The 25,428-nt window shown below is 54.8% G+C and overlaps 2 protein-coding genes across 8 annotated transcripts in view; one reads left to right on the top strand and one right to left on the bottom strand.

Moving 5' to 3' along the window:
• The window catches only part of ARHGEF1 (Rho guanine nucleotide exchange factor 1), a 62,135-nt gene extending 43,636 nt beyond the window's left edge, over positions 1-18,499 (top strand). For 2 of the 6 annotated variants that reach the window (XM_072113776.1, XM_072113778.1), the window contains exons 12-33: positions 876-911; positions 1,500-1,664; positions 1,823-1,928; positions 2,995-3,006; positions 4,361-4,534; positions 5,194-5,372; positions 5,484-5,627; positions 5,704-5,786; positions 6,079-6,204; positions 6,482-6,596; positions 6,751-6,851; positions 6,938-7,015; positions 10,217-10,292; positions 10,383-10,550; positions 11,608-11,695; positions 12,095-12,202; positions 13,981-14,045; positions 14,157-14,261; positions 17,147-17,344; positions 17,440-17,549; positions 17,650-17,729; positions 18,140-18,499. In XM_072113776.1, coding sequence (XP_071969877.1) covers positions 876-911; positions 1,500-1,664; positions 1,823-1,928; positions 2,995-3,006; positions 4,361-4,534; positions 5,194-5,372; positions 5,484-5,627; positions 5,704-5,786; positions 6,079-6,204; positions 6,482-6,596; positions 6,751-6,851; positions 6,938-7,015; positions 10,217-10,292; positions 10,383-10,550; positions 11,608-11,695; positions 12,095-12,202; positions 13,981-14,045; positions 14,157-14,261; positions 17,147-17,344; positions 17,440-17,549; positions 17,650-17,709 — 2,297 coding nt within the window. In that variant the 3' untranslated portion in view covers positions 17,710-17,729; positions 18,140-18,499. The remainder of the gene's footprint in view (positions 1-875; positions 912-1,499; positions 1,665-1,822; positions 1,929-2,994; positions 3,007-4,360; positions 4,535-5,193; positions 5,373-5,483; positions 5,628-5,703; positions 5,787-6,078; positions 6,205-6,481; positions 6,597-6,750; positions 6,852-6,937; positions 7,016-10,216; positions 10,293-10,382; positions 10,551-11,607; positions 11,696-12,094; positions 12,203-13,980; positions 14,046-14,156; positions 14,262-17,146; positions 17,345-17,439; positions 17,550-17,649; positions 17,730-18,139) is intronic. The other 4 variants (XM_072113780.1, XM_072113779.1, XM_072113781.1 and 1 more) reach the window with 4 other exon arrangements.
• A 3,006-nt stretch (positions 18,500-21,505) lies between these two features.
• ERFL (ETS repressor factor like) overlaps positions 21,506-25,428 on the bottom strand; it is a 110,389-nt gene continuing 106,466 nt past the window's right edge. For both annotated transcript variants that reach the window (XM_072113774.1, XM_072113775.1), the window contains exon 6: positions 21,506-24,540. In XM_072113774.1, coding sequence (XP_071969875.1) covers positions 24,029-24,540 — 512 coding nt within the window. In that variant the 3' untranslated portion in view covers positions 21,506-24,028. The remainder of the gene's footprint in view (positions 24,541-25,428) is intronic.

Raw genomic sequence — 25,428 nt, 5'->3', positions numbered from 1 at the left:
TTGGGTGGCTCTGCAGCATTGCTCTAATAAGTTGCGCTGCTCTGCAGCATTGCTCTAATAAGTTGGGTGGCTCTGTGGCATTGCTCTAATAAGTTGGGTGGCTCTGTGGCATTGCTCTAATAAGTTTGGGTGGCTCTGCGGCATTGCTCTAATAAGTTGGGTGGCTCTGCGGCATTGCTCTAATTAGTTGGGTGGCTTTACAGCATTGCTCTAATAAGTGGTGTGGCTCTGCGGCATTGCTCTAATTAGTTGGGTGGCTCTACAGCATTGCTCTAATAAGTTTGGGTGGCTCTGCGGCATTGCTCTAATTAGTTGGGTGGCTCTACAGCATTGCTCTAATAAGTGGTGTGGCTCTGGCATTGCTCTCATAAGTTGGGTGGCTCTGCGGCATTGCTCTCATAAGTTGGGTGGCTCTGCAGTATTGCTCTAATAAGTTGGGTGGCTCTGCAGTATTGCTCTAATAAGTTGGGTGGCTCTGCAGTATTGCTCTAATGAGTTGGGTGGCTCTGCAGTATTGCTCTAATAAGTTGGGTGGCTCTGCAGTATTGCTCTAATAAGTTGGGTGGCTCTGCAGTATTGCTCTAATAAGTTGGGTGGCTCTGCAGTATTGCTCTAATAAGTTGGGTGGCTCTACAGCATTGCTCTAATAAGTGGTGTGGCTCTGTGGCATTGCTCTCATAAGTTGGGTGGCTCTGCAGTATTGCTCTCATAAGTTGGGTGGCTCTACAGCATTGCTCTCATAAGTTTGGGTGGCTCTGTAGTATTGCTCTAATAAGTTTGGTGTCAGGGGGTGTGCTGTTTGCTGGAGTCCCGCCTCATCTTCATCGCTTGTTTTCTTTTTTTTCCCCCTCTGCTCCTCCCTGCGTTTTTCACAGATGTTGAGACCAGAACTACAAAGGTTGAGGCTGAAGGTATCTTCAGATTTTAGAGCCACCGTCCTTTCTTCTTCATCTTACCAAATGCATGAAGAATATGCCCAGGGGTGGGGGTCAGTCTGCAGCATGGGGGCCACCTCTGACTAATGCACCTAACCAGTATATGACTAGACAGGGACTGATGGAAGTCCTAGAAAGTGAAAGCCGCAGTTCCAGAAAACTCTCCATCCCAAGATTTTGTCTCGTAGTCGGAACCAACTCAAATCTTTGGCCTGACATTGGACCTGTTGGGTTGTACGAGTTGTTGACAGCAGATGTGGAAGATATTGGGAATCCCATACGTCACGGACCCCTGTACGTGCCCTCGATGACCCCAGTACGGGGCAGTTCAGATCCATGTTCTTGCAGTTTTTGAGATCCAGTTTGATGGGGCTGTGGCTTTCAGGATGTCCCATAACCTCCTTCCCTGGCACCTGGAGGGGGCAGAGAGTCCCCATCTATTATCTCACCTACTAACAATGTTTCCTTTATGTTCTTCTCGATCACAATGATTGGGGGGATGAGGGGACCTCTGGGTTTTCTGACTTTTTTGTGATTTTTGCACTGACCTTTGTGCTCCCTCAGCTGAGAAGCCGCCTCCTCCAGAGAGGAAGATCAGTCACGGGCAGAGGACCTTTGACCGGAGCGACAGCAGCGCAGTGAAGGCTAAGTCCTCCACCGACAGCCCTGACCCGGGGGTCTCTGTGACTATACACCCACCCCCCAGCGAGCCCAGTGACAGCGACACAGGTCAGTTGTATAGGTTGGTGCTTCGTGGTCGGTTGATCAGTGGACATACCTGGTGTCTTGTGGTGGGGTGGATCCCCCTATGAATGCTTGGGGTCTTTCTCCCGCCCCTGGACCCTGCACTTTTCACACTTCTCTTCTTCCTTCCTCCCACGTTCCAGTGTCTGACGGGACGCCTTCCCTTGATGTCCCCGATGTCTTTAAAGGTTCTCCGACCACAGAGCTCTGCCCAACAGAGCAGCAGGAAGACATCGCTGAGAATGACAGGTAAGAGGTCACTGGTGCCCAACTCTAGTCGTCAAAGCCTCGCTGTGCAACCCCTGCCTAATGATGGTCTCCTTATCAACCCTTTCTCCTGCTTTGGACACCGGCTTGCCATGGAGGACCTCGTCCCCTGTTACAATGTCTGTCTGCTTCGGAAGAAACGTTGCTACCGCATGCTTCTCCCTGATATTTTAGGGGGCCACTTTCGCCTCCCCAGCATAAGCAGCTCCAAATTCTCCTCCAGAGAAGTGTCTGCAACGTGTTGACCTGACGAATCGAGCTCTCCCTGTGCTGCGGCAGAACCGCTTCTGGTGCGGGGAGGTCACATTACTGGGCACAGCCTGGTTCCCCCAGAGGCCTGTCCACATGTCATGACCCAGCGTCTGTCCTGTGTGCACCACTGTCTCTGTCTTTCCACCATCATCATCCTCCTCCCCAGCCCTTCCCTCTGCCGCTCCCTTCCTCCTCCCAGCCCTTCCCTCTGCCGTTCCCTTCCTCCTCCCCAGTCCTTCCCTCTGCCGTTCCCTTCCTCCTCCCAGCCCTTCCCTTTGCCGTTCCCTTTACCTTTCGACCGTCTTTAAGATGGATCCATTTGTTGTGTGTGATGTGCTCCAGGTCTCTTGTTGTCCTACTTGGGCTCTCCGTTTTCCATGCCCATTGACTTTGTCTTGAAGATGGGTCCATTGGTTGTGTGTGTGACATGCTCCAGGTCTCGTGGTGTCCTGTCGCTCGTGGTGTCCTGCCGCTCGTGGTGTCCTACTTGGGCTCTCCGTTTTCCTTGCTCATTGACCTTGTCTTGGGCTACTCTCAAATCATAAGTATTAGACATGGATCCATTTGTTGTGTGTTGTGTGCTCCTGGTCTCATGGTTGTTCTGGTTCCTCTGGCACCTCATCCTAACCTGGTCCTTGGTTGCCTCTTTGTCGCATACGTTTGCTGCGATGTTCAGTGTCACCCTGCCTGGCCACACTCTGTTCATGGAGGTGGCGCCCCCTGCCTGCTGAGCTACCACTGTAAATACCAGGGCGCTTGTATGGAATAATTTAACCCTTGCCTGCTCTGTTCACAGACGAAAGAAAAGGTCAGTGCATGTTTTGCCATCTGATGTCCCGGGACATTTGCTAGAGGCTTCTTATGGAGCCTGGCTAAGTATCACACCCCCTGGCCCAGTGTCCTTCTTTTTCCCTTGCTTTGTTGGTCTGCAGTCCCTAACCGTACCTGTCCTGCTGACCGATGGTCCTGGAGCTGGGAGTCGGTGGCATTGATCCTGTATTATAGAATCCACAGTATATGACATAAACGTCTGACTGCATAACAGATCTGAAGGGTCATAGAGGATCCCGCGGGAGAGAGCGAGTGGTGCCGAGATTCCCACCGGAGGGAGGTAGCGGTGCCGAGGATCCTGCTTGTGGGAGGGAGCGAGCCGTGCCGAGGATCCGTGGGAGGGAGCGAGCGGTGCCGAGGATCCTGCTTGTGGGAGGGAGCGAGCGGTGCTGAGGATCCTGTGGGAGGGAGCGAGCGGTGCTGAGGATCCTGTGGGAGGGAGCGAGCGGTGCCGAGGATCATGTGGGAGGGAGCGGGGTGAGCGAGCGAGTGAGTGGTGCCGAGGATGCTGCCGGAGGGGGCTGACCGAGCGAGCGGTTCCGAGGATCCGCCGGGAGGGAGGTGGAGTGAGCGAGCGGTGCCGAGGATCCGCCGGGAGGGAGGTGGGGTGAGCGAGCGGTGCTGAGGATCCGCCGGGAGGGAGGTGGAGTGAGCGAGCGGTGCTGAGGATCATGTGGGAGGGAGCGAGCGGTGCCGAGGATCATGTGGGAGGGAGCGGGGTGAGAGCGAGCGAGTGAGTGGTGCCAAGGATGCTGCGGGAGGGGGCTGACCGAGCGAGCGGTTCCGAGGATCCGGCGGGAGGGAGGAGGGGTGAACGAGCGGTGCCGAGGATCCGCCGGGAGGGAGGTGGGGTGAGCGAGCGGTGCCGAGGATCCGCCAGGATGGAGGCGGGGTGAGCGTGTGGTGCCGGGGATCCCAGGACTAGACATCAGTATGATATGAGAAGGCATTTCACTGGTGCCGCTGTCTCCTCTTGCTTTGCATGAGATGCTGGGACAGTGTGTAAGGTATCCAAGGTGCATCCTGCCACATGAATGTTTACATAAATGGTTTGTGGAATGTTCTGGATCCTGCCATACCCTTCTCCGCAGCACCCCCTGGTTGGCACTGTGCCCTCCTTACACTATGCTCCATACTGCTTGGTCTCCAGCCCAGTCCCATCTTATGTCCTTTCCATCTCTTTGCCCTATTTATGTCCTTTGTTCATCTCCCATTTCTCCTGACCAATTCTGTCTACTCCTCCATTGCATGGCCGCCCTTACCCCATGTCCTCTCCACTGCTCGGTGATCTTCGGGATACCATCCATCCTTCACGATCCTCCTCTGGACAGGTCTAGTAAGCTGGGGCGCTCGGAGAGCTTACGTGTTTACGAGCGCAAGCGTTCACAACGAGGTTCAGCCAAAGGCAAGCAGACGCGCTCCCGCAGCGATGTGGACCTGGAGGCTGCTGCCCGAGCCAACGACATGCAGGTCTCGTCAAGCAAGTCTAAGACAGGCAGCCTCACGTACGTTGGGAGCATCGTCTCGTCCTATGGAGATGATTTCTTATTAGATATTATTAAAGTTGTATAATGTATACGCGAAATTGTAACCTGGCTGGGTCAAGTGTTTGACCATCCAATCAGAATTACGTGTACCTCTTTGTGTCGACCTTCTCAAGATTTTTATTGGCCAAATGTTCTCCAGTGTGTGAAATTGTGATGTGCATGTGGTAGCCATTGGTCCGATCAGCCGTTCCAGGATCTGGATTTGGGGGAACGCCACTAAGGGCCACCATGTTGATGGTCACCTGTTTCCTAAGAAGCCCCGAGGGACCAAGAAATAGCTGAAATGGAAGTGACCTGTTGGGGTTATTTGGGACACTGCAACGCCCACAGGTCCTGTGTGAGCGCAAATAGTTATACTTACCAGAAAGAAGTCTGATCTTGTGTGCTCCCAGCATGCACCCTGGCGTCACTACGTAGGGGTTGGACCTCACTTCCTGTGGGTACTGTGGTGTCCCATATGGGCCTGACTGGTTCTTTTTAAGAACCCGTAATGTTGCTAGAACTTTTTGTACATCAGACTAATCAGCCTCTCTGACAAGGACCTCCCAAGCAGACGGGCTCCTCCAGGACTTGGGACCACCTAGGACTAGTAACATCTTGTATCTTTTCCCTTGTAGTCCGGAGCCTGGAGGGAGCGGAGAAGGTCAGCAGTCCTTTCTGCTTCCCCAGTCTGAGGAGACTGAGCCGCGCGTTTTGGAGGCCGAGATTGACCCCCCAAACTGGAGGGATCTCGTCCCCCCTGAAACACTCCTCAGGCTGAAGAAAAGCGAAATCAAGCGGCAAGAGGTCATCAATGGTAGGAGGGGCTCAAGCTCTTGGGATCTATGTAATAATAAATGGGTAGTTAGTAACCAAGTTGAGGTTGGTGGTCACTTGGTAGGTCATTCCCATGTCTTGTCCATCTTAGAGCTCCTGTTCACGGAGCATGCGCATGTGCGGATGTTGCACGTCCTGCACGATATCTTCTATATTCCCATGAAGAATGTATGGAACCCGTCCATGGAGTTGGAGAACATCTTTCCGAGTCTCGATGACCTGATTGAGGCACACGGTGAGCCAGAGCTCTTCATGTATTCTTGTATATACTGCTCCTCACTCCTCCTGGTCTTACTCATCTCGTTTTGTAGTTTTACTCTTGGAAAACCTGAAAAAGCTGCGCTTGGAGAACAACTCCATCATCCAGGAGATTGGGAGCACACTGCTGCATCGGGTGAGTGATGGGTCGGGTGTGCGGAGGCTTCGGTGGAGTCGCAGGGTCAGCAGTGTGATGGTGGCTCATCTTCCTGCTTGGATTATGGGGAGGGGGCTGCTTTCCTCGGTATCGATGCTTCTTCACTTTCATGTTGGAGACTCTTAGTAATTTCCTCCCCAGGGAAGGAGAATCCTTTCATAGATGGCCACATATGTCTTGGGAGGATCCTATTACATAAGAGCATTTCCAGGGATACAGGAGCCAGGGGAAGGGTCGGGTGTCTTCATGCCTCTCCGCTCTCCTCTTGTAGTTCGATGGTACTGAAGGTCTGTGGTTTCAGAAGATCTCCTCAAGGTTCTGCAGTCGCCAGCCCTTTGCTCTGGAGCAGCTGAAGCAGAAGCAGAAGAAGGATCCTCGGTTTACACAGTTCATTCAGGTAATTCAAGTGTCACTGGTGACGTCAGGATCCCCCACTGCTCCAAGGGCACGACTCCACACCAGTGCTCCAAGGGTGGCCCATAATGGTCACCCATAGTGGCAGACCTTCCAGAAGATAAAGCGACGCTGCCCATGGTGTAGAGGAGACTCCCAAACATGCACATGGTCTGAAATGCCACCCATAGTCTATAAACAAGGGTGCCGCAGAATTCTGGGATCTCGGACCTCATTGTCCTGTTCTTTTCATTTGAATTGACTCATTTTGTCCTTCTCAGGAAGCAGAAAGTAACCCGCAGTGCCGGCGTCTGCAGCTGAAGGATATTATTCCATTCGAGATGCAGAGACTGACTAAATACCCCCTTCTTCTCCAGAACATCGCCAACCTGACTGGTGAGGGGGCTCTCTGTCTATCACCTCCTGCTATGTCCACTTTGAGGGCCCCTGGTATCAGCTCTGGGGCCCATAGACGACTATGTCCAGGTAATGTTTGTGTGGTGGACATTAGACTAAGCTATTGAGGTTCTTCTCCCATGACTCTTCACAGAGGAGGAGGAGGAGAAGCAGAGGGTACAGAAAGCTGCCGAGTGCTGCCGGCAGATCCTCAACCACGTCAACACCGCAGTGCGGGAGATGGAGAACCACATGGTAAGCGTGTCCTCCATGATGTCCAAGCCTCCAGCCACCTGATGGACTTCTTCATTCTCTGGTTATTATTTGGTTCCTCTTTGCAGAAACTCATCGATTACCAAAGACGTCTCGATATGTCCAACCTGAAACAGAGCAGTGACCCTCTGTTCGTGGAGTACAAGGCAAGGAGTCCACACCCTGTGGTCATCATGTTACTTGTTGTGTGTCACAGGAAGGGAATCACTTGTGCCATTAGAAGACACAGTTTTCATACTAGATCCGAGTCCCCTACATCCAAATAGATGGAACCCTGCAAGACCCTTCTGTGATAAAAAATTCTCTTCTGTCTTCTCTCCTGGGCCCCCCCCCCCGTTCTTCTCTCCTGGGGCTCCCCCCGTTCTTCTCTCCTGGGGTTCCCCCCGTTCTTCTCTCCTGGGGTTCCCCCCGTTCTTCTCTCCTGGGGCTCCCCCCGTTCTTCTCTCCTGGGGCTCCCCCCGTTCTTCTCTCCTGGCGCTCCCCCCGTTCTTCTCTCCTGGGTCTCCCCCCGTTCTTCTCTCCTGGGGCTCCCCCCGTTCTTCTCTCCTGGGGCTCCCCCCGTTCTTCTCTCCTGGGGCTCCCCCCGTTCTTCTTTCCTGGCGCTCCCCCCGTTCTTCTCTCCTGGCCCCCCCCCCCCGTTCTTCTCTCCTGGCCCCCCCCCCGTTCTTCTCTCCTGGGGTTCCCCCCGTTCTTCTCTCCTGGCGCTCCCCCCGTTCTTCTCTCCTGGGGCTCCCCCCGTTCTTCTCTCCTGGCGCTCCCCCCGTTCTTCTCTCCTGGGCCCCCCCCCCCCGTTCTTCTCTCCTGGGGCTCCTCCCGTTCTTCTCTCCTGGGGTTCCCCCCGTTCTTCTCTCCTGGGTCTCCCCCCGTTCTTCTTTCCTGGGTCTCCCCCCGTTCTTCTCTCCTGGGGTTCCCCCCGTTCTTCTCTCCTGGCGCTCCCCCAGGTCTTCTCTCCTGGGTCTCCCCCCGTTCTTCTCTCCTGGGTCTCCCCTCGTTCTTCTCTCCTGGGGCTCCCCCCGTTCTTCTCTCCAGGGGCTCCCCCAGGTCTTCTCTCCTGGGGCTCCCCCCGTTCTTCTCTCCTGGCGCTCCCCCCGTTCTTCTCTCCTGGCGGCTCCCCCCGTTCTTCTCTCCTGTCGCTCCCCCCGTTCTTCTCTCCTGGGGCTCCCCCCGTTCTTCTCTCCTGGGGCTCCCCCCGTTCTTCTCTCCTGGGGCTCCCCCCGTTCTTCTCTCCTGGCGCTCCCCCCGTTCTTCTCTCCTGGGTCTCCCCCCGTTCTTCTCTCCTGACGCTCCCCCCCCCCCCGTTCTTCTCTCCTGGGTCTCCCCCCGTTCTTCTCTCCTGGGGCTCCCCCCCCCCCGTTCTTCTCTCCTGGCGCTCCCCCCGTTCTTCTCTCCTGGGGTTCCCCCCGTTCTTCTCTCCTGGCGCTCCCCCCGTTCTTCTCTCCTGGGGTTCCCCCCGTTCTTCTCTCCTGGCGCTCCCCCCGTTCTTCTCTCCTGGGGTTCCCCCCGTTCTTCTCTCCTGGCGCTCCCCCCGTTCTTCTCTCCTGGCGCTCCCCCCGTTCTTCTCTCCTGGCGCTCCCCCCGTTCTTCTCTCCTGGCGCTCCCCCCGTTCTTCTCTCCTGGCGCTCCCCCCGTTCTTCTCTCCTGGCGCTCCCCCCGTTCTTCTCTCCTGGGGCTCCCCCCGTTCTTCTCTCCTGGCGCTCCCCCCGTTCTTCTCTCCTGGGGCTCCCCCCGTTCTTCTCTCCTGGGGCTCCCCCCGTTCTTCTCTCCTGGCGCTCCCCCCGTTCTTCTCTCCTGGGGCTCCCCCCGTTCTTCTCTCCTGGGGCTCCCCCCGTTCTTCTCTCCTGGGGCTCCCCCCGTTCTTCTCTCCTGGGGCTCCCCCCGTTCTTCTCTCCTGACGCTCCCCCCGTTCTTCTCTCCTGACGCTCCCCCCCCCCGTTCTTCTCTCCTGGGGCTCCCCCCGTTCTTCTCTCCTGGGGCTCCCCCCGTTCTTCTCTCCTGGGGCTCCCCCCGTTCTTCTCTCCTGGGGCTCCCCCAGGTCTTCTCTCCTGGGGCTCCCCCCGTTCTTCTCTCCTGGGGCTCCCCCCGTTCTTCTCTCCTGGGGCTCCCCCCGTTCTTCTCTCCTGGGGCTCCCCCGTTCTTCTCTCCTGGCGCTCCCCCCGTTCTTCTCTCCTGGCGCTCCCCCCGTTCTTCTCTCCTGGGGCTCCCCCCGTTCTTCTCTCCTGGCGCTCCCCCCGTTCTTCTCTCCTGGGGCTCCCCCCGTTCTTCTCTCCTGGGGCTCCCCCCGTTCTTCTCTCCTGGGGCTCCCCCCGTTCTTCTCTCCTGGCGCTCCCCCCGTTCTTCTCTCCTGGGGCTCCCCCCGTTCTTCTCTCCTGGGGCTCCCCCCGTTCTTCTCTCCTGGGGCTCCCCCCGTTCTTCTCTCCTGACGCTCCCCCCCGTTCTTCTCTCCTGACGCTCCCCCCCCCCGTTCTTCTCTCCTGGGGCTCCCCCCGTTCTTCTCTCCTGGGGCTCCCCCCGTTCTTCTCTCCTGGGGCTCCCCCCGTTCTTCTCTCCTGGGGTTCCCCCCGTTCTTCTCTCCTGGGGCTCCCCCCGTTCTTCTCTCCTGGGGCTCCCCCAGGTCTTCTCTCCTGGGGCTCCCCCCGTTCTTCTCTCCTGGGGCTCCCCCGTTCTTCTCTCCTGGGGCTCCCCCGTTCTTCTCTCCTGGGGCTCCCCCCGTTCTTCTCTCCTGGGTCTCCCCCCGTTCTTCTCTCCTGGGGCTCCTCCCGTTCTTCTCTCCTGGCGCTCCCCCCGTTCTTCTCTCCTGGGGCTCCCCCCGTTCTTCTCTCCTGGGGCTCCCCCCGTTCTTCTCTCCTGGGGCTCCCCCCGTTCCTCTCTCCTGGGGCTCCCCCCGTTCTTCTCTCCTGGGGCTCCCCCCGTTCTTCTCTCCTGGGGCTCCTTCCGTTCTTCTCTCCTGGCGCTCCCCCCGTTCTTCTCTCCTGGCGCTCCCCCCGTTCTTCTCTCCTGGCGCTCCCCCCGTTCTTCTCTCCTGGGGCTCCCCCCGTTCTTCTCTCCTGGGGCTCCCCCCGTTCCTCACTCCTGGGGCTCCCCCCATTCTTCTCTCTCGGGCTCCCCCCATTCTTCTCTCTCGGGCTCCCCCCATTCTTCTCCATCGGGCTCCCCCCTGTTCTTCTCTCCTGGGCCCGAGCCCCCCCCCCCCATTCTTCTTGTCTTTTCTTTAGGGTTCCCTTGTTCTCCTCCCGGTGATTTGGGGTGCATCTCTGAGTTTCCATAGCCCACAGAGAGGTTTCATCATCCTGGTCTTTCTCCTTTATGTCTCTATGAAAACGCTATATTATTTTTGTTTTTTTTTGCAGAACTTTGACCTTACAAAGAAGCACCTGATCTATGAGGGCGCCCTCACCTGGAGGGTCAGTAAGGACAAGTCTGTGGGTGAGTGGGTGTGCTCCTCGTGGGCTCCTTGTATTATCCGGGGTCTTGTTGCACATTTCATCTTCTTCCTTTTCCTCCCCTGATCTTCAGATGTTCAGGCTCTTCTCTTGGACGAAGTCTTGATTCTTCTTCTCAAACAGGACGAGCGATTAGTCCTGAAATGTCAGAGCCGGACAATCACCCCGACACCGGACGGGAAACTCATGTTGAGTCCAATCATCCAGCTGAGCACGGCGATGGCGCGGGAGGTGGCCTTTGGTCAGTACCTCCAGCTCTCACCCCGGGGGGTCATAGTGATGGCCCATAGCCTGCCCTGAGGAACCTGCAGCAGGACACCACCATCTGCTGCAGAAGAGACCCTCCCCCTGCAGCAGGACACCACCATCTGCTGCAGAAGAGACTCTCCCCCTGCAGCAGGACACCACCATCTGCTGCAGAAGAGACTCTCCCCCTGCAGCAGGACACCACCATCTGCTGCAGAAGAGACTCTCCCCCTGCAGCAGGACACCACCATCTGCTGCAGAAGAGACTCCCCCTGCAGCAGGACACCATCTGCTGCAGAAGAGACTCTCCCCCTGCAGCAGGACACCACCATCTGCTGCAGAAGAGACTCTCCCCATGCAGCAAGACATCACCATCTGCTGCAGAAGAGACTCTCCCCCTGCAGCAGGACATCACCATCTGCTGCAGAAGAGACTCCCCCCCTGCAGCAGGACACCACCATCTGCTGCAGAAGAGACTCTCCCCATGCAGCAAGACATCACCATCTGCTGCAGAAGAGACTCTCCCCATGCAGCAGGACACTACCATCTGCTGCAGAAGAGACTCTCCCCCTGCAGCAGGACATCACCATCTGCAGCAGAAGAGTCTCTCCCCCTGCAGCAGGACACCACCATCTGCTGCAGAAGAGACTCCCCCTGCAGCAGGACACCATCTGCTGCAGAAGAGACTCTCCCCCTGCAGCAGGACACCACCATCTGCTGCAGAAGAGACTCTCCCCCTGCAGCAGGACACCACCATCTGCTGCAGAAGAGACTCTCCCCCTGCAGCAGGACACCATCTGCTGCAGAAGAGACTCTCCCCCTGCAGCAGGACATCACCATCTGCTGCAGAAGAGACTCTCCCCCTGCAGCAGGACACCATCTGCTGCAGAAGAGACTCTCCCCCTGCAGCAGGACATCACCATCTGCTGCAGAAGAGACTCTCCCCCTGCAGCAGGACACCACCATCTGCTGCAGAAATCACCCTCCCCCTGCAGCTCCCCTGAAGGTGAAATGAGGTATTACACATGGTCCTGTCTCCTCTTATGTTGCAGATAACAAAGCCTTTTTCGTCATATTCCGGTACGAGGACAGAGCGCAGATCTATGAGCTGGTGGCACCTAACACGGCCGAGAAAAAGACGTAAGTGCCACGTCCTGGATGATGGGTAATGTTTAGGAAGACACACGGGGACCTATAGTGACTATAGGGGATGGGTCAGACGTTACCCCCCCAGGAACAGCGCCGCTGCCTGGTGGTGTCTAGTATTACGCCACTAGATCGCTAGGTCCCACTCATCCCATCTTGTCCGTGTCTCTGTGCCCGGTGGTCGGCCTGGTCTGATCTCCACCACCTCCTTGGCCAGGTGACCCCTAGGGGTGAGGATTGGGAGCAGTCTGGGGGTCCCGTGGGTCTGTGCTATCCTGGTGTTGTGCGGTTGCTGCACTGATGCTGTGCCTGTAGGTGGCGCTGTGGCCTCGCTGTTTCGGGAGGCGGTGACGTCTCGTGTCTCACGTCTCGCTCTTCTTTTGTCCCTTGCAGCTGGTTTTCTCTCATCACTGAGAACAGCGGGCGCCTGGAGACATCGGTGTCTAGCAAGCAGAGACCGTCCATCGTGAGCGTGAGCATGCATCCGCAGAGCCCGACCTAGTAAGTGCCGGCACAGTCACGTCTGCTGTATACAGAGGCCTCTGCACGTGTATACAGGCACCGGGGGGCGCTCTACTATACATCTCATCATAGTGTACATCATATACCATCACCACCACACAACGTATCCTGAGACCGCAGCCACACAGCGCTCGTATCCTGAGACCGCAGCCGCACAGCGCTCGTATCCTGAGACCGCAGCCGCACAGCGCTCGTATCCTGAGACCGCAGCCACACAGCGCTCGTATCCTGAGATCGCAGCCGCACACAGCGCTCGTATCCTGAGACCGCAGCTGCACAGCGCTCGTATCCTGAGACCGCAGCCACACAGCGCTCGTATCCTGAGACCGCAGCCACACAGCGCTCGTATCCTGAGACCGCAGCCACACAGCGCTCGTATCATGAGACCGCAGCCGCACAGCGCTCGTATCCTGAGACCGCAGCCGCACAGCGCTCGTATCCTGAGACCGCAGCCACACAGCGCTCGTATCCTGAGACCGCAGCCACACAGCGCTCGTATCCTGAGACCGCAGCCGCACAGCGCTCGTATCCTGAGACCGCAGCCACACAGCGCTCGTATCCTGAGACCGCAGCCACACAGCGCTCGTATCCTGAGACCGCAGCCACACAGCGCTCGTATCATGAGACCGCAGCCACACAGCGCTCGTATCCTGAGACCGCAGCCACACAGCGCTCGTATCCTGAGACCGCAGCCGCACAGCGCTCGTATCCTGAGACCGCAGCCGCACAGCGCTCGTATCCTGAGACCGCAGCCACACAGCGCTCGTATCCTGAGACCGCAGCCACACAGCGCTCGTATCCTGAGACCGCAGCCACACAGCGCTCGTATCCTGAGACCGCAGCCACACAGCGCTCGTATCCTGAGACCGCAGCCACACAGCGCTCGTATCATGAGACCGCAGCCACACAGCGCTCGTATCCTGAGACCGCAGCCACACAGCGCTCGTATCATGAGACCGCAGCCACACAGCGCTCGTATCATGAGACCGCAGCCACACACAGCGCTCGTATCCTGAGACCGCAGCCACACAGCGCTCGTATCCTGAGACCGCAGCCACACAGCGCTCGTATCCTGAGACCGCAGCCACACAGCGCTCGTATCATGAGACCGCAGCCACACAGCGCTCGTATCATGAGACCGCAGCCACACAGCGCTCGTATCCTGAGACCGCAGCCACACAGCGCTCGTATCCTGAGACCGCAGCCGCACAGCGCTCGTATCATGAGACCGCAGCCGCACAGCACTCGTATCCTGAGACCGCAGCCACACAGCGCTCGTATCATGAGACCGCAGCCGCACAGCACTCGTATCATGAGACCGCAGCCACACAGCGCTCGTATCATGAGACCGCAGCCACACAGCGCTCGTATCCTGAGACCGCAGCCACACAGCGCTCGTATCGTGAGACCGCAGCCGCACAGCGCTCGTATCCTGAGACCGCAGCCACACAGCGCTCGTATCATGAGACCGCAGCCACACAGCGCTCGTATCATGAGACCGCAGCCACACAGCGCTCGTATCATGAGACCGCAGCCACACAGCGCTCGTATCCTGAGACCGCAGCCACACAGCGCTCGTATCCTGAGACCGCAGCCACACAGCGCTCGTATCCTGAGACCGCAGCCACACACAGCGCTCGTATCCTGAGACCGCAGCCACACAGCGCTCGTATCCTGAGACCGCAGCCACACAGAGCACAATATTCACAACCTACACGGATTCTAACATTTTGGGTTTATTTTTAATTATTTTTTAGCTTTAACGATCAGTTACTGGGAGGCTCCGAGAACGGATCCATGAAGGAGTCTGAGGCGAAGGACGGTGAGTGACCCACAACCTAATGTACAGCCACAGGGGCCCTACAGTACTGAGCCCCATTACAGCCGCCCATCACTACACCCCCCTACTCACTACTTACCTATCTACCTACAGACAAGGAGGATCTAGGGAGTGGGGACCGATCACCAGACCAGAACTACAAGATGAGCCCATACACCGGCACCGGAGGAAACGTGGCCACCGAGGCGCTAGAGGAAGGTGAGGAAACGATCCTGTATTATACACCAGAGCTGCACTCACTATTCTGCTGCTGGTGCAGTCACTGTGTACATACATGACATTACTTATCCTGTACTGATCCTGAGTTACATCCTGTATTATACCCCAGAGCTGCACTCACTATTCTGCTGCTGGTGCAGTCACTGTGTACATACATGACATTACTTATCCTGTGCTGATCCTGAGTTACATCCTGTATTATACCCCAGAGCTGCACTCACTATTCTGCTGCTGGTACAGTCACTGTGTACATACATGACATTACTTATCCTGTACTGATCCTGAGTTACATCCTGTATTATACTCCAGAGCTGCACTCACTATTCTGCTGCTGGTGCAGTCACTGTGTACATACATGACATTACTTATCCTGTACTGATCCTGAGTTACATCCTGTATTATACCCCAGAGCTGCACTCACTATTCTGCTGCTGGTGCAGTCACTGTGTACATACATGACATTACTTATCCTGTACTGATCCTGAGTTACATCCTGTATTATACTCCAGAGCTGCACTCACTATTCTGCTGCTGGTGCAGTCACTGTGTACATACATGACATTACTTATCCTGTACTGATCCTGAGTTACATCCTGTATTATACTCCAGAGCTGCACTCACTATTCTGCTGCTGGGGCAGTCACTGTGTACATACATGACATTACTTATCCTGTACTGATCCTGAGTTACATCCTGTATTATACCCCAGAGCTGCACTCACTATTCTGCTGCTGGTGCAGTCACTGTACATACATGACATTACTTATCCTGTACTGATCCTGAGTTACATCCTGTATTATACCCCAGAGCTGCACTCACTATTCTGCTGCTGGTGCAGTCACTGTACATACATGACATTACTTATCCTGTACTGATCCTGAGTTACATCCTGTATTATACCCCAGAGTTGCACTCACTATTCTGCTGCTGGTGCAGTCACTGTGTACATACATGACATTACTTATCCTGTACTGATCCTGAGTTACATCCTGTATTATACTCCAGAGCTGCACTCACTATCCTGCTGCTGGTGCAGTCACTGTGTACATACATGACATTACTTATCCTGTACTGATCCTGAGTTACATCCTGTATTATACTCCAGAGCTGCACTCACTATTCTGCTGCTGGTGCAGTCACTGTGTACATACATGACATTACTTATCCTGTACTGATCCTGAGTTACATCCTGTATTATACTCCAGAGCTGCACTCACTATTCTGCTGCTGGTGCAGTCACTGTGTACATACATGACATTACTTATCCTGTACTGATCCTGAGTTACATCCTGTATTATACCCCAGAGCTGCACTCACTATTCTGCTGCTGGTGCAGTCACTGTGTACATACATGACATTACTTATCCTGTACTGATCCTGAGTTACATCCTGTATTATACCCCAGAGCTGCACTCACTATTCTGCTGCTGGTGCAGTCACTGTACATACATGACATTACTTATCCTGTACTGATCCTGAGTTACATCCTGTATTATACCCCAGAGCTGCACTCACTATTCTGCTGGTGGTGCAGCCACTGTGTACATACATGACATTACTTATCCTGTACTGATCCTGAGTTACATCCTGTATTATACTCCAGAGCTGCACTCACTATTCTGCTGCTGGTGCAGTCACTGTGTACATACATGACATTACTTATCCTGTACTGATCCTGAGTTACATCCTGTATTATACCCCAGAGCTGCACTCACTATTCTGCTGCTGGTGCAGTCACTGTGTACATACATGACATTACTTATCCTGTACTGATCCTGAGTTACATCCTGTATTATACTCCAGAGCTGCACTCACTATTCTGCTGCTGGTGCAGTCACTGTGTACATACATGACATTACTTATCCTGTACTGATCCTGAGTTACATCCTGTATTATACTCCAGAGCTGCACTCACTATTCTGCTGCTGGTGCAGTCACTGTGCACATACATGACATTACTTATCCTGTACTGATCCTGAGTTACATCCTGTATTATACCCCAGAGCTGCACTCACTATTCTGCTGCTGGTGCAGTCACTGTACATACATGACATTACTTATCCTGTACTGATCCTGAGTTACATCCTATATTATACTCCAGAGCTGCACTCACTATTCTGCTGCTGGTGCAGTCACTGTGTACATACATGACATTACTTATCCTGTACTGATCCTGAGTTACATCCTGTATTATACCCCAGAGCTGCACTCACTATTCTGCTGCTGGTGCAGTCACTGTGTACATACATGACATTACTTATCCTGTACTGATCCTGAGTTACATCCTGTATTATACCCCAGAGCTGCACTCACTATTCTGCTGCTGGTGCAGTCACTGTGCACATACATGACATTACTTATCCTGTACTGATCCTGAGTTACATCCTGTATTATACTCCAGAGCTGCACTCACTATTCTGCTGCTGGTGCAGTCACTGTGTACATACATGACATTACTTATCCTGTACTGATCCTGAGTTACATCCTGTATTATACTCCAGAGCTGCACTCACTATTCTGCTGCTGGTGCAGTCACTGTACATACATGACATTACTTATCCTGTACTGATCCTGAGTTACATCCTGTATTATACCCAGAGCTGCACTCACTATTCTGCTGCTGGTGCAGTCACTGTACATACATGACATTACTTATCCTGTACTGATCCTGAGTTACATCCTGTATTATACTCCAGAGCTGCACTCACTATTCTGCTGCTGGTGCAGTCACTGTGTACATACATGACATTACTTATCCTGTACTGATCCTGAGTTACATCCTGTATTATACCCCAGAGCTGCACTCACTATTCTGCTATCACAGTAATGTCTGGATGATGGATTATGATTATTTCTCTCCTTAGTCTCGGTGTTGAAGAGGTTACTTGTACGTAATATTCGGCTCAGTCTGGATGCGGAGTCTCTCCCGATCCTGGACAGCTGGTCTGACCATCCTCAGGATGAAGCTGGAGCGCCCCCATCTGCTCAGGATGAGACAGCGGCTAATGGGGACCAAGTAGAAGATGCTGCAGCAGAGTCGGACAGGGAATCCAAAGAACAAGGTAACTATGTGGATGGGGTAACTCTGAGGCCTGGGGGTAAATCCCCCCCCCCCCCCCCCCCAGCCGTAACGTTTGGCTTCCCCTGTGTCCTGCAGGTCGTGACGTTGGGGAGTCCCTCTGCGCCCCCATCGTGCTCTCCCAGGAGCAGTCGGAGGAGGTCCGGAGGCGCATCCTTCTCCTGGAGCAGAGGGTCCAGCAGCTCAAGGTCGGTCTATAGGGACCCCGTGGTGACCCCAGGTCTGGGGGTCTCTGTGTCGGGTTATGTAGGGGATGAGATGTTGACCTCTGCTCTTCTTCCTCCTCAGGTCATAGAAGAGGATTACATCCACCTACAGAGGACAGTGGCCAAATTTACTGTATCCTAAGGAAGCTTCACATGCAACGGGTAAAGCTGTGACACCCCCTGAAAGGGTTAATGTGGAGGGGTCCGACATTCAGGACCCTCCTGTAACACCCGGAGCACCTAGCACTCCCGCTCGGTGCACAGACACCCATTGGCTTGATAGGGTGTAATACCTCATTTCTCCCCTGGGGGCGCTGCAGGAAAAGACAACAGTTCCTTGCTGTTTGTCCTTCTGGTTGCAGCAGATTTGTGGGGGTCCACATGGGGGGACATCTTGTGATTATCGCTGAATGACCCCTGTATTTATCTGCCTCGTCCTTTGGGGGGGAGTCAGGACCCTTCGCATCCTCTTTATACCCCGCCCCATCCATGTTTGGATCTATTTGGGGGGTGGGGTCTTTCTTTGGGGGGTCCACGGGGCCTGGATCTTACTCCTTGTGTTCTCTCCGCAGGTTGCACTTTCCTCTGCTGGAGACCTGCGCTGACCCCTGCGGAGCCTGATGGTGACCCCACCCCCGCGGTGCCAGCATGTGGGAGGGGTCATGACATTACGTGGACTGCCAGTCATAGGAGGGGACCAGCTTTTATCCCACACCAGTGCCTTATAGCTTTTATAACTTTTTGGGATTTTTCAGGGATTGGGGGAGGGGCAAGGGGCGGGGCTGATGAAATATATATTGGGTGTTGTCTATTAATATATATATATATATATCAGATATAGTAGCTGTACAGTAATGGGTCCAATCGGATCGCTGGGAATTTTTGTTTTTTTTTTCTGCCCCCATGTCAATAAAGTTTATAGAAAATCTTTTTTTTTTTTTTTTTTAAACCCCATTAAACCTTCAACCCGTGAGGGAGGGGCTGCCCTATAGAGCGGGGGCCTGGATATGAGGGGGAGGGGTTACCCTATAGGGCGGGGGCCTGGATATGAGGGGGAGGGGTTACCCTATAGGGCGGGGGCCTGGATATGAGGGGGAGGGGTTACCCTATAGGGCGGGGGCCTGGATACGAGGGGGAGGGGTTACCCTATAGGGCGGGGGCCTGGATACGAGGGGGAGGGGTTACCCTATAGGGCGGGGGCCTGGATACGAGGGGGAGGGGTTACCCTATAGGGCGGGGGCCTGGATATGAGGGGGAGGGGTTACCCTATAGGGCGGGGGCCTGGATATGAGGGGGAGGGGTTACCCTATAGGGCGGAGGCCTGGATATGAGGGGGAGGGGTTACCCTATAGGGCGGGGGCCTGGATATGAGGGGGAGGGGTTACCCTATAGGGCGGGGGCCTGGATATGAGGGGGAGGGGTTACCCTATAGGGCGGGGGCCTGGATATGAGGGGGAGGGGTTACCCTATGGTGCAGAGGCCTGGATATGAGGGGCGGTTACCCTATAGAGCGGGGGCCTGGATACGAGGGAGGGGGAGTTACCCTATTGGGCGGAGGCCTGGATACGAGGGAGGGGGGGTTACCCTATTGGGCGGAGGCCTGGATATGAGGGGGAGGGGTTACCCTATAGCGCGGAGGCCTGGATATGAGGGGGAGGGGTTCTATGTGAGGCCCTGTACCCCGCGGTGGAGGCCGCTCTTCTATGTGAGGTCCCTGTACCCCGCGGTGGAGGCCGCTCTTCTATGTGAGGTCCCTGTACCCCGCGGTGGAGGCCGCTCTTCTATGTGAGGTCCCTGTACCCCGCGGTGGAGGCCACTCTCCTATGTGAGGTCCCTGTACCCTGCGGTGGAGGCCGCTCTTCTATGTGAGGTCCCTGTACCCCGCGGTGGAGGCCGCTCTTCTATGTGAGGTCCCTGTACCCCGCGGTGGAGGCCGCTCTTCTATGTGAGGCCCTGTACCCCGCGGTGGAGGCCGCTCTTCTATGTGAGGCCCTGTACCCCGCGGTGGAGGCCGCTCTTCTATGTGAGGCCCCTGTACCCCGCGGTGGAGGCCGCTCTTCTGTGTGAGGCCCCTGTACCCCACGGTGGAGGCCGCTCTTCTGTGTGAGGTCCTTGTGCCCCGCGGTGGAGGCCGCTCTTCTATGTGAGGTCTTTGTACCCCGCGGTGGAGGCCGCTCTTCTATGTGAGGTCCCTGTACCCCGCGGTGGAGGCCGCTCTTCTATGTGAGGTCCCTGTACCCCGCGGTGGAGGCCACTCTCCTATGTGAGGTCCCTGTACCCTGCGGTGGAGGTCGCTCTTCTATGTGAGGTCCCTGTACCCCGCGGTGGAGGCCGCTCTTCTATGTGAGGTCCCTGTACCCCGCGGTGGAGGCCGCTCTTCTATGTGAGGTCCCTGTACCCCGCGGTGGAGGCCACTCTCCTATGTGAGGTCCCTGTACCCTGCGGTGGAGGTCGCTCTTCTATGTGAGGTCCCTGTACCCCGCGGTGGAGGCCGCTCTTCTATGTGAGGCCCTGTACCCCGCGGTGGAGGCCGCTCCTCTATGTGAGGTCCCTGTACCCCGCGGTGGAGGCCACTCTTCTATGTGAGGTCCCTGTACCCCGCGGTGGAGGCCGCTCCTCTATGTGAGGTCCCTGTACCCCTCGGTGGAGGCCGCTCTTCTATGTGAGGTCCCTGTACCCCGCGGTGGAGGCCGCTCTTCTATGTGAGGTCCCTGTACCCCGCGGTGGAGGCCGCTCTTCTATGTGAGGTCCCTGTACCCCGCGGTGGAGGCCGCTCTTCTATGTGAGGCCCTGTACCCCGCGGTGGAGGCCGCTCTTCTATGTGAGGTCTTTGTAACCCGCGGTGGAGGCCGCTCTTCTATGTGAGGTCCCTGTATCCCGCGGTGGAGGCCGCTCTTCTATGTGAGGCCCTGTACCCCGCGGTGGAGGCCGCTCTTCTATGTGAGGTCCCTGTACCCCGCGGTGGAGGCCGCTCTTCTATGTGAGGCCCCTGTACCCCGCGGTGGAGGCCGCTCTTCTATGTGAGGTCCCTGTACCCCTCGGTGGAGGCCGCTCTTCTATGTGAGGTCCCTGTACCCCGCGGTGGAGGCCGCTCTTCTATGTGAGGTCCCTGTACCCCGCGGTGGAGGCCGCTCCTCTATGTGAGGTCCCTGTACCACGCGGTGGAGGCCGCTCTTCTATGTGAGGTCCCTTTACCCCGCGGTGGAGGCCGCTCCTCTATGTGAGGTCCCTGTACCCCTCGGTGGAGGCCGCTCTTCTATGTGAGGTCCCTGTACCCCGCGGTGGAGGCCGCTCTTCTATGTGAGGCCCTGTACCCCGCGGTGGAGGCCGCTCTTCTATGTGAGGTCCCTGTACCCCGCGGTGGAGGCCGCTCCTCTATGTGAGGTCCATGTACCCCGCGGTGGAGGCCGCTCCTCTATGTGAGGTCCCTGTACCCCGCGGTGGAGGCCGCTCTTCTATGTGAGGTCCCTGTACCCCGCGGTGGAGGCCGCTCTTCTATGTGAGGTCCCTGTACCCCGCGGTGGAGGCCGCTCTTCTATGTGAGGTCCCTGTACCCCGCGGTGGAGGCCGCTCCTCTATGTGAGGCCCTGTACCCCGCGGTGGAGGCCGCTCTTCTATGTGAGGTCCCTGTACCCCGCGGTGGAGGCCGCTCTTCTATATATATATTTATGTTCCATTTCCTGCCGTTCCGTTGGGTATTTATATATTTGTGGAGCTTTTGGGGATTTGTCTTTCATATTTTGCTCTTGTATTTCCCCCCCCCCCCCCCCGCCACCCCACCCCCTCCCATTTATTTGCCAAAGAACTTTTTTTTGTTGTTTAGAAAGTTGTAATTTTACAAAAATGTCACCAAAAAAAAAAAAAAAAACTATAATAAAGTGGGATTTTCCCTCCTGCGACTCCCTGGTTCCTCGGCACACACGACACGGACACCGGGGGGCTCTGGACTCTTTATTGCTCGGCCGCGGGGTCTCCGCTCATTCATCTCACAGACACAAAATGAAAACGTTCTGCAGTTTTTCAGAATTTTTTTTTTTGTCCCTCGTCTCCCCCCGTCCATGACATCACCACATACATCTGACAGGACACTGGGGACACATAGACACGTCATAGATCTGACAGGAGGGGACACACGTGGCGTCCGTGACCCCCTCAGAGTCCTCCATAACAACCCAAACATCAGCTGAGGCCTAACCCCATAGCGACCAATCAGATGTCACCTTTCATTTTCAAAAGCATCTCCACAAAATAACAGCAGGATTCTGATTGGCTGCTGTGATGATGGTGACATTAATGGCGTCCACACACACAGATCCCAATTATAAAGACACGGATTGTGATTGGCTGCTACAAGTAACCACAATGCTCTGCTCTTGTGGCTGCAGCTCTGGTGGTGACTGGAGTAGAAGTTACTGATGATTTTGTGGGTGTGTTGGGGGGCGCTGTGGATAATTTGGGGCGAGGAGCAGACGCTGGGATCACGGCTCAAGGCTTAGAGGGATTCTGACGTCTTTACGCAAAAAAATGTTTATTCATATTAAAAAACACTGGACATCTTAAGCCCCGCCCCCCGCTGAACCCACGAATACCAGTTAGGGCCTCCAGCGCCCCCCATAGCTGGGACCTCCATGATGGTTACACAGCCGCCGCAGCGGGTGACCCCGGGGGTTTCCGTACATCCGTGTCTAGCAAACGCTTTATAATAACGTGCGACGCTGCGGCCTCTCACGTGACCGGATTATGGAGATTCCCTTTAACTGTGCAGAATTGGTTGTATATAGGCGCAGCTTCCAGAGACGAGCACTAGGTGGCGCCACCGCCCTGCGCTGACTGAGGGGACATCGGGGGAGATTCATCACAAGGGTCCGATCTGCCATCAAATCCTCAGAACTTCAATAGAAAAATAGACACTAAGCGGCATCCCCCCCCCCCCACCCCCCAACAGGAGAAAGCTGTTCTGCAGCAGCCGCCACGAGGAGAGGGCCTTGTACCAGTGATGTCGCTCTATAGATGTGGAAAACAACATGTAGTATACGGGCACACGTACATCAGTGTAGTATACGGGCACACGTACATCAGTGTAGTATACGGGCACACGTACATCAGTGTAGTATACGGGCACACGTACATCAGTGTAGTATACGGGCACACGTACATCAGTGTAGTATACGGGCACACGTACATCAGTGTAGTATACGGGCACACGTACATCAGTGTAGTATACGGGCACACGTACATCAGTGTAGTATACGGGCACACGTACATCAGTGTAGTATACGGGCACACGTACATCAGTGTAGTATACGGGCACACGTACATCAGTGTAGTATACGGGCACACGTACATCAGTGTAGTATACGGGCACACGTACATCAGTGTAGTATACGGGCACACGTACATTAGTGTTGTATACAGGTATATACCGCTGTATTATAAGGGCACATGTACATTAGTGTTGTATACGGGTATATACCGCTGTATTATACAGGCACATGTACATCAGTGTAGTATACGGGCACACGTACATCAGTGTAGTATACGGGCACATGTACATTAGTGTTGTATACAGGTATATACCGCTGTATTATAAGGGCACATGTACATTAGTGTTGTATACGGGTATATACCGCTGTATTATACAGGCACATGTACATCAGTGTAGTATACGGGCACACGTACATCAGTGTAGTACACGGGCACATGTACATTAGTGTTGTATACAGGTATATACCGCTGTATTATAAGAGCACATGTACATTAGTGTTGTATACGGGTATATACCGCTGTATTATACAGGCACATGTACATCAGTGTAGTATACGGGCACACGTACATCAGTGTAGTATACGGGCACACGTACATCAGTGTAGTATACGGGCACACGTACATCAGTGTAGTATACGGGCACATGTACATTAGTGTTGTATACAGGTATATACCGCTGTATTATACAGGCACATGTACATCAGTGTAGTATACAGGCACATGTACATTAGTGTAGTATACGGGCACATGTACATTAGTGTTGTATACGGGTATATACCGCTATAGTATACGGGCACATGTACATCAGTGTGGTATACGGTATATACCTCTGTAGTATACGGACACATGTATACATCGGTGTATTATATGGGTACACATCGCTGTAGTATACGGTATATACCTCTGTAGTATACGGACACATGTATACATCGGTGTATTATATGGGTACACATCGCTGTAGTATACGGTATATACCTCTGTAGTATACGGACACATTCTCTGTCAGATCGTTACATTGATTGTTTCTTGGAGATGATTTTCGGGTTTTTGCCGCAACTAAAAATATCCAGAAGATTTGTCCCTGGATGTTGTGAGTATTTGGGGTCCTGGAGTTGTGGGGGGCCGGGGCCCCCATATATCCCTCTGGTTATATAGATCTATGTATAGACTGTACATGTAGGTAGAGTTCCTGCAGTCTAGCTGCTGGGGGCTTTCTCTTGGGGGGTCTTGGTGGGGGCAGCTTTGGCTCTTCCTGCCCCCGGGCACGGGGGGCTATACCCGCAGCCCTCCGCCTCTGAGCTGCAGTCGCTGACATCTGTGATCTCCAGGTCGGAGTCGGATTCTGGTTCTGGTTTCCCCTCCGGCTGCTCGGCCCGGTCTCTCCTGCCGGCCCCGGTGCCCGCTAGGTCCCCACTTCCTCTGAGCGGTAGGGTGTGGGTGCCCAGGGTGGCGCACAGCCGCTGGGGGATGCTGGGTAACAGGGTGCCCGATCTGTCCATGGAGTCCCCCGGGAGCAGGGACACAGGAGGGGGCAGCTGGGACAGGGAGCTGGGGTAAAACTGAGGGGGGTACAGGGATGGGGGCAACTTGGAGCCAGTTAAAGGGAATGTGCTGGAGAGGTAGGGGTTAAAGCCCCAGGGGTAATCGGGGAATGGGGTGTTTCGGTTGTAGGGGGGCAACATGGCCGGAGGCTTAGTGTAACCAGAACCTGCAAGAGAGAAGAGACCACGGTGAGACCACGGACATTATATACACGTATAGGGGTATATAGAGGGTGGGGCACATTATATACATGTATAGGGATATATAGAGGGTGGGGCACATTATATACACGTATAGGGGTATATAGAGGGTGGGGCACATTATATACACGTATAGGGGTATATAGAGAGTGGGGCACATTATATACACGTATAGGGATATATAGAGGGTGGGGCACATTATATACACGTATAGGGGTATATAGAGGGTGGGGCACATATACACGTATAGGGGTATATAGAGGGTGGGGCACATTATATACACGTATAGGGGTATATAGAAGGTGGGGCACATTATATACACGTATAGGGGTATATAGAGGATGGGGCACAATGTACAGGTACAAGGGGTATATAGAGGGTGGGGCACAGTGTACAGGTATATAGGGGTATATAGAGGATGGGGCACAATGTACAGGTATATAGAGGATGGGGCACAGTGTACAGGTATATAGGGGTATATAGAGGATGGGGCACAGTGTACAGGTATATAGGGGTATATAGAGGATGGGGCACAGTGTACAGGTATATAGGGGTATATAGGGGATGTGGCACAATGTACAGGTATATAGGGGATGGGCACGATGTACAGGTATATAGGTGTATATAGGGGATGGGCACAGTGTACAGGTATATAGGGGTATATAGAGGAGGGGGCACGATGTACAGGTATATAGGGGGTATATAGAGGATGGGGCACAATGTACAGGTATATAGGGGTATATAGAGGATGGGGCACAGTGTACAGGTATATAGGGGTATATAGGGGATGTGGCACAATGTACAGGTATATAGGGGATGGGCACGATGTACAGGTATATAGGTGTATATAGGGG

Source organism: Engystomops pustulosus, chromosome 6 (genome assembly GCF_040894005.1).
Source record: "Engystomops pustulosus chromosome 6, aEngPut4.maternal, whole genome shotgun sequence".
NCBI lineage: Eukaryota > Metazoa > Chordata > Amphibia > Anura > Leptodactylidae > Engystomops > Engystomops pustulosus.
This window is presented reverse-complemented; position numbering and strand designations above follow the sequence as displayed.